The sequence below is a fragment of the Chanos chanos genome, chromosome 3, assembly GCF_902362185.1.
Source record: "Chanos chanos chromosome 3, fChaCha1.1, whole genome shotgun sequence".
In the NCBI taxonomy this organism is placed as follows: Eukaryota; Metazoa; Chordata; class Actinopteri; order Gonorynchiformes; family Chanidae; genus Chanos; species Chanos chanos.
In genome coordinates, this window is record NC_044497.1 from 53944414 (window position 1) to 53952862 (window position 8449).

An 8449-nucleotide genomic window follows, 5' to 3' on the forward strand; every position below is an offset into this window, starting at 1 on the left:
TGTCATCATTCCTCAAGATAAATATATCACACTTGGTTTTCCTCCTACTGCATTGGGTTGTAAAACGGTTCCCAGTGGAACTGTGGGATGGGCCTGGTAAACAGATCTGCGACAGAACTGCTTTTGTACAGGTCTCTCAGAACGTTCTTAAGTTATATGATGAATAATATCTCAAAATGGGCACCAGACATCAAACCCAAATTCACCCCCCCCCCCCCCAACTTCCTTTGTCACTACTTCAAATAGTTTTGTGGTTGCCATATCAGTATTTTACATTTTCAAATTACTTTTGATTACCGTTTTTTTTTTTTTCTTCTTTCTTTTTCCTTTTTTTTCTTTTCTTTTTTTTATTTAACGTGCTGAAAATATTTTGAGGAAATTGTTTTGCCAAGAGATGGGTTCTGTAGATTGCCTAAATTGTATCCCAGCCCCTCTAATTTTGATGAAGTGTAACAGTGATAGTCTCGGAGGGCAGGCCACTGAGGTTTCTCCTGCCTTATCCCCTCTCTGGCCCTGAGGACAAAGGCTAATCAGCTTTCAGTGTGACCTGAGCCCACACACGTCTCCTCAGCGTCTTTTATCAGTGCTTCAAGGGCAGAAGGAGCAGAGAGAGGGAAAGAGAGAGAAAAGTGTTCTCAGAATCTAGTACACATAACAACCATTAGTTCCACCCACAGACCACTCAGCTGAAAATAAACGAAAAAAAGGGGGGGGGGGTTGGGGAGGGTGTAGCGTAGCGTCAGTAGATACATGGTACAGTCGTTAAAAACCGGGTTTGTATTCAGTCATCAGGCGCAATTAGCTCTTTGCCAGTGATATCAAAGGCTTTTCCCCACCAACTGCCACTCTTTGAAAGTCATGTTTTAATATAATCCAATTTAAAAATCCTGATTGAATCCAAACAATATTTTATTGTTGGCAGGGGGAAACGTCTTTATACGCTGCGCTGCCTTCTTGTCACGTAGAAATGTGAGTCTGCTCGAGAAACGTGGAGCCTGGACCATTGTGGTCTTGAATAAGTTATATATATGGAAATGGGGAATTATAGACGAGGGTTCTCCTGCCCTGCAGTGTTGCATTTCTGTATGAAAAATGTGCCGTCTCCCCAGGTTAAACATGTTGGAATATATTACTTTTAATAAGCATATGATCCCATTATTCCGAGATCTCCCGAACAGTGTTTTCCCAACACTTTGCGAAAATGATGGAATATCCCTGCACAGCACTTTATCGGCTCTCGAGCGCTTTTTCCAGTAAGAAAACACACACACACACACACACATATACACACACACACACAACGACAGACGTCTTTATGTAACGCACTTTGACATCCCCAAAATACCCCTTCAAAACCTTAATCGTGATTTTTTTATTTTAAATTATGCTTTATATAATTCCAGAGATTTTCATTTGTCTGGGGATTGTTTTGGCTACGCATCTGACCTCACACAAATGTCTTTTTGCAGAGTGAGTGATGGGGAAACACTGTCATGTGGTTATACAGAATATACTAATATCATTTGCTAATATAGAAATATACACATAGAAAACGGTTTCTCACCCCAAAACACCACTGATCTCTCATAGTAAAGTCTTTTAAAAGAAACACTTTAACCAACAGTATGACAACACAGCTAGATCAATATATTAGTTTATATTAACAGACAGTCTGAAAACACTCAGATGGTTGTAAGCAGAACAGTAAGGACAGACAGGAAAAACAGTCTGTGTTGGCATAGGCTAGGCTCTACTCCGAGCGTGTTACTTGTCTGGTTTTGGACTTGTAATTGACCTGCTATATACACACACACACCCTCCTGATCCCATGGTAATAAAAAATAGAAACATCGTTATTAACAAAGCGCCATGTCATGGTGTCAGGTCAGAGAAGGGGACTGTTTTCCCCGGTGCCGTTGACACGCCTGAGAAGCGGAGTGCAGTGTGTGTTCTGCGGAATACAGTTGTAGATAAGAGGTTGCCATAGCCGTCACGGCGCGGCCTTGGCTGTCCTGCGTGGCCCGGCGGTGAGGCAGCTGTGCTGATAAAACTGCAGGATTACCAGCCCTGTTCAGATTCAGAAAGCGGATTACCTTCCTCTGGGAGGTGCCACAAGATTTGCATTGTCCTCAGGCTGCGGGAACCCTGGGGCGGGAGTGGAGGGGGGGCGGGGTTACCATACGTTGCTGTGTTTCAGAGAGGTAGCATTCATTTCTGGTCTGCCTGACTTGATTTCCCCCGCGGATGGAAAGCTGTTCAGAACCAGTAAATCCGGGCTGCTGATTGCTAATCAGAAGCTCCACGTGCTCCCATTCTCTTGCTAGGCTCCAATCAAACAGAAATCTGTTTTGCCTAGACCGCTTAAAATAAGACACGGCTGCAGATGAACACTGTGTTTATTAATATGAAACCAAAGTCTCACAGTAAGAATGTAGTATTACCCGCTCGCATCCATGAGGAAAGAACCAGTGCGCGTGAACCCAGTATAAGTTAGGTACTTGTCAAAAGATCTTAGTGTAACACATCTGATAGTCATTTAAAAAGGAACATACAGGATCTTCAGTGTTAGTGTCTTTGCTGCTTATTAGACAAATAGGCAACACTTCAAAAAGAAGAAAAACAAAGACAGATAAAACACCAAACTATTCACTGCTGTAACCCTTTTTTGCACCATCCCTGTGAATAATAACTGAAAAATATATCAGTCTTGATGTGAAATTATTCATGGCGTTATATATTTTCAGAACTGAGCGATGAAATCTGCCCAGATTTATATATAGACAGGAGGTCAGATAACACGCAGTCATTGAATTCAATCACGATTGTCTGTGGACAGACTATGAAATGAAACGTGGCTGTACAGCGCCCTCTAGAGTTATTAAACATAACTTCAAACATACATTGATCAAATGTTTGTGCTTCGTAGACGTTTATCTTAGGTTGTCCCTCAGTTTAAAATAGGCCTATTTAATAAAACTGTTTACAGAACAGCTGGTATGGGCAAAATGTGTTGATACCTGTTTCAGTGTTCAGAGGAAACACATTTTGAAAAGAACACTATCGGCGTGTTTTGGGTTATCTAGGATATAAAATAACACATTATTATATCCTAATATCAGTGCCTATCAAACATGCCGAAAAGAAAACGTGACGAGACAAGTTCAGTATAGTTCTAACCCATGTGTTACATGAGGTTATTTCTTCGCGTTCTGCGTTGTAATAAACGAGCTTATTAAAGTCACATTGGATATGCCAGTTGTTTTTTTCTGTTGGAATTGTTTTTCTGTTGCAATCTTTTTCTGTGCCATTGCATTTTTCCAAACTTGGGATTACTGTCAAATTCCCCTTGGTAATTGCACTGCAATTATGTGGTCTTTTCAAATTGTGCATAAAAGCCCATTTCAAACATCTTTTTAAGTACAGAAACACAGAAAAAACACATGGACAGGTACAATATAAAATCCTGAACGGTTATTCAAGTAATATATGACAACTCATACCAGGGATGCCGCCTGTTACTTGTTCTTTTGAGGCCATTCAGGTGAATGAGTATTTTTGTTGCATAGCTGTAATAATGTCTTCAGCAAAACAGAACAATTACAACCCCCCCCCCCCCCCCCCCCCCCCCGAATTAGAGCACCTTCCCGCACGGTCAGCTATTGACACGTCCTTGAAACATTCTTTCAGGACGTTTTGAACAGCAAACCCTTAGTTCCGGAATTTAAATTACAGTCAAAAACAGCAAACCCATGCTACTGTGAGGGGAAAAAAAAAACAAAACAACAAAAAAACAAACAAACAGAGGCAAAACGTTTCCCTACCAAGTTAAACAAAACAACAACTAATTACTCAAGAAATTCATTGAAGACAAAGTCCACTAAAAATGCGCAGTTCCTAATTTTGGAGGTTTAAAACATTAGTTCCATTATTCCTATATTTCTCATGTGTTAATCACTCGAATAATGTCTGAGACATTTTCGGTAATGTTTTGCGAAAGTTGCAACACTTTCTTTAAACGCAGCCCTTCTAAGCGATTACTTAAAAGCATCAAAAAAAAAAAAAAGAAAGGAAAGAAAGAAAGAAAAGAAAAGAAAAGAAAAAGAAAAAGAGTCACGTTCTGGTGGTGTTATCTGAATGTTACGTTCAGTGACCTGAGAGGGGACGAGCTCGGTGGTGATTGGTGGAGATTCTATACTTTATAGTCCAGTTCTGCATTCATAGTTGTGTACATCTCGTAGATAGCATCCACGGTGGCAGTAAAGTTGACTAAGAACTGCCGGACTTTGGCAAGACAGTCTTCCTCGGAAGTCTCCTGTCCTTTAGATAGGGCTTTAAGAAAGTCCGATTTGTAAGGAGCAGCATACAGAGCAGCCTAAGAGATAGAGAGAGAAATAAAGAAATAAATTACATTCTCAAAAAACCGCCCCAGTAAAATCCTTTGACAAAAAAGAAAGTAAACATGTTGTTAGCCCCATTTTGTTTTGGGCACTCTGCTGCTATGTTTGCATAGTGTACGAAATGTTCATGTTAAACAGATTATTTGCTTTAGCCTTACCCTCAGGCTTTAAAACACCCACCTGGAAGATTTTCTGGACCAGCCAGCCGTGGTATTTTTTGAGCGCTGTTTCGTAGGCTTTGGTGATGTTGACGCGTATGAGGTTGGGGTTGTTCTCGTCTTTCTCCCCGTCGGCCAGACTTTGCAACAAAACCTGAATGAGGCGAAGGCCTCTGTGAAAGAGGAGGAACAAAGAAATAAAAGATGTCACCTTTTTTGAACATTAATGGAATCGTTAAAATCCCGATTAGTTTAACAGTACAAGCGATTTCTTTTACCCTTTGGTATTTGCGTTGAAATTGACATGATATATTTGGTGATAGAACGATCACCCAAAACAACTCGACTCGTTCATTTTCTCCTAAATGCCGATCGAACTATTCCAGTGACCTTCCACTCTTTCCGTTCAGTGCTGTGAGAGTCCCTTGTGGCTACAGACACAGCATTGAAGATACATTATCTGTGTAGACATACAGTGACCGTGGGGAAAACTTAAACGACGTTTTTTTTCAATGACGTCACCGGATTCTGAGCGGATTTCGGAGAGTTTCTGACCATCAGGAGTTTCTGGAGAAACTGAAGAAGCTCTCACCTCTTTAACCACATGAGCGCCAGTGTGGCGCCCGCTTTGGGCCACTCCGCTCCATACGTGATCTTCTCCGCCTCGAGGATCTGCTGCAGTGTCGCATACTTCTCAGGGTCTGAGTCGTAGACCGCCTTGATTTTCTAAACACGATTGTAAATATCGTAAAGCGTACTGAAATCTGCCTTTAAGAAGCCATTATGTGTCACCATTCATCTTGCCCGCTCTCCATGGTGACTGAATGAAACGAATTCAGTTGTTTGTATATGCAAGTGTATAAACTTACAATGATGTTTCCACTGATGTCAGATTTGACTGGAGCAAAAACTTTTGAACCTAGGCAGTCTGAAATAAAGGGAGTTTATTATGAGGATTAGACAAATGCAATATCAAACACTTTGGATCAGGCTGCTATAACCAAGTTAAATAAGGTTTTAAAAAATGCAGCTTTATGGTATTATCACTGCTTAAATGATTTTCGCTTTTTGTCATTAAGTCAAACGTATTTATCTCTTCAACTTAGACACCAAATAATACCTGTTGTTCCTCTATGGGAATCAGCATCCTCCATTTAGATAAAATACTAACATGGATGTACAGTCTGCTAAAAATCTCGTCTTTTAGCGCTGCTTACCCCAGGTGAGGGGTAAATTGAGCCGATCAGGGGGGTAAGTTGAGTTGGTTACGACCTTGTGTGCCCATGATCTGTGCATTAACTTCAGTCAGTTTTTGCCCCTGGCTTATAGGCTGTGACATAGCAAACTTGGGCTCCTGATTCTGTTGGTATGAAATACCTTGACAGTTTAATTCTCTTGCACTTTAAAATATTGTCTTTATCAGCCACCTACTTACGTTCTAAAAGATTTCCAAAACTTCTGAAGGAGAGACTTACAGCATCCATGCCTATAGACCTGCTGTCTGTTTAAACACTCTTTACATAATTCAGTCAAAATTCTCATTGCCATGTTGTAAATCACGCAATATTATTGCGTCTTGCTGTATTATTCCACAAAGCTAAACTTAATACTCTGCTGACGTTTAGTGATTAAGCTAACGGTGTTTAAAAGCCTTTTAATTTGCGTACAGTGTGACTCCCTTGCAAGTGATCAAATTGACCCCCCACCCCCCACTGCCTCAACTGCTCCCTCTATATCTTCAAGAGAAGTTCAACCCCTGTCTGTTTTCCTTTTACACAATCATGGCATCCTGAAACGTGCTCTGTGATACCGGGGGGTTGGGGGGGTCATTTCACTACATTAATTTGTAGAGCTGCATGGCATGTAAATGACAGAAAACATAATTTGCTGTGTATGGCATAAGTATGGGGCAAGTTGAACCAGTGACTCCACTGGCCCCAGGCCTGTTGTCTCATGTAACTCCACCATCAGCATTTTGACAAAACTGCTTCACACAATAGTTGTAATGGGCTATTTTCGATTCTTCAGCTCTCACACCATAGGGTACGAAAAGGACAAACTTAACCGTAGTGTGTCTGAAAAATCTCCAGCTTCTCTTTTCCTCAAATCGTCATGACACTGAGCTTCAATGGAATTCAGTCGAAAAGGGAAAAATCCCATTTTTGGACATCAGTGACCACATTCTCCGCGTTCTCTCCTCCACTGTAGATTGAATGAAATAGTTGTCTCCTCCTAAAAAAATGCTGTCACGTGATTTATTTTGTTTATGGTTGCTTAGAGACTGGGGGTGTCTCATCTTACCCAGTGGCTCGTTTTACGCAGTTCTCCCCCTACAGCCTAATATTTATTAAGGAGAGATTTGTTGTAAACCGCGGTAGCCATCGGATCCTCTCCAAACTAGGATACACGTCAGTGTACCTCACTGATTGTTTTTATACCATAATGATTGTCTGATTACTGACAGTATATATCTACAATAACAGAGCTGGCATGCTTCAGAGAAGTTGGGAGGAGTTGCATTGTCTACTTGTTAATTATTTAGCTAATTCTTGAGCGAACCAGAGGCTTTTTTTTCAAGTGCTTGTATCATTTCTTACAAACCCAGTTCACAATGTTCAAGTCAGAATTTAAAACCTGAAACTGAGCGATATTTAAATAATTCTGTGTAACATAATTCTTGATCTCTGGTCAGTCAGTTTGAAATTTGTGTGAAATTTCTGTTATTCACTTCTTTTTTTAATTAGTCCATGATTCAGAAAAGGATGAACGATAGGAAAAACTGTAAAACAAACGTCTGATTCAACGATACTGTTTACTCCGGACACGTACCAGACAATAAACATCCTCTCTCTCTTTAACAATGGCCTGACTTCTTAACAGATGCGGAACACTTATGAATTGAAGGTGTTGTGGAAGGATGACGTTAGAACAACTGGGACTTATTCACAAAATGTCAAGGTTGCGTGGACAATACAGCCAGCCTGACTTCTTGTGATAACGAGCACGATGCTTCTGAAACTGACAGTTCAAGTAGAGTATCTAGGCTTTCATTCGATTAGGAATCTGGCATTTCGTATTATGAGTGCTGAATTCGTGTGATGCCGAGATGCTATTGCGAAATGTTCAATTGTAGGTCAATATCCGAACCGTGGGCTAGTCGGTCTATCTGACATAATTAGCGTAGGAAGTTAATAGTGAAGGAAATAGATCTTCACATCAACGTCTACAGCATACGAAGACTAGTCTTTTCTCAGTCCTAGAGTGTCTTAGAACGTTGAAATTCAGCAAGTTGGTTCTACGGATCAATGTATGTCACACGAGCCAAGAGCGTTCCACTCCTTTAATCACAGCGAAACAAGTTGTACTTAACTACTCACCGAAGAAAGGCGGAAGATGTGAGACAGACTCCAAAAAGATTTTCGTATCGACTTCTTTATTGTCGGGAAGCGGTGGGAACTGATTATCCAAGAGAAGAGCCATGGTGTGTAAAGACTTGTAGCGTCCAGGGGGAAATATAGACGGTCTCCTAATAGTGAAACCTAAACCCGGAACAACCCTGAGAGAGTAACTGATGTCGTTACAACAGTCGGCGCTCCTAAGTCAAGCGGCCCTTTTACGCAGATCTAGGAGCAGCACTCCCCGCTCAGACCCCGATCTTTATCACTACATATGTGAAAGCAAAACTGATGTCAGATCAGCGATAAAGAACAACTTCCCCAAAGTCTACAACGCGTCAACCGGTGGACAAGTCCTTGACAGAGAATTCAACAGGTGTTGTGGCGTAGAGCCAATAAGACAGAGGTGAATATTTGGGGGGCATATTCAAACAACATAAAACTGCATCATTAACACATTATTTAAATCCCGCCGTTAAAAAAAGGTAAGCAACCACCA

General features: G+C 41.0%; 1 protein-coding gene across 1 annotated transcript; it reads right to left on the reverse strand.

Annotated features, from left to right (window-relative positions):
- Window positions 1-4107: 4107 nt before the first annotated feature.
- Window positions 4108-8035, reverse strand: LOC115808383 (glycolipid transfer protein-like). Its single transcript, XM_030769734.1, has 5 exons — window positions 7933-8035; window positions 5425-5483; window positions 5148-5281; window positions 4578-4728; window positions 4108-4372 (listed from the first exon to the last, which is right to left on the reverse strand). Exons 1-5 carry the CDS (start codon window positions 8033-8035, stop codon window positions 4190-4192), a joined length of 630 nt encoding a protein of 209 aa, XP_030625594.1. The 3' UTR covers window positions 4108-4189.
- Window positions 8036-8449: the final 414 nt, after the last annotated feature.

What these genes read in the sequence shown, in the direction of transcription:
- LOC115808383 (XM_030769734.1), bottom strand. Translation starts at nt 8,035, where the DNA reads ATGGCTCTTCTCTTGGATAATCAGTTCCCACCGCTTCCCGACAATAAA. An exon ending in ACATCTTCCGCCTTTCTTCG is followed by an intron (nt 5,484 to 7,932) that starts GTGAGTAGTTAA and finishes CCTTTATTTCAG; the next exon opens with ACTGCCTAGGTTCAAAAGTT. An exon ending in GCGCTCATGTGGTTAAAGAG is followed by an intron (nt 4,729 to 5,147) that starts GTGAGAGCTTCT and finishes CCTCTTTCACAG; the next exon opens with AGGCCTTCGCCTCATTCAGG.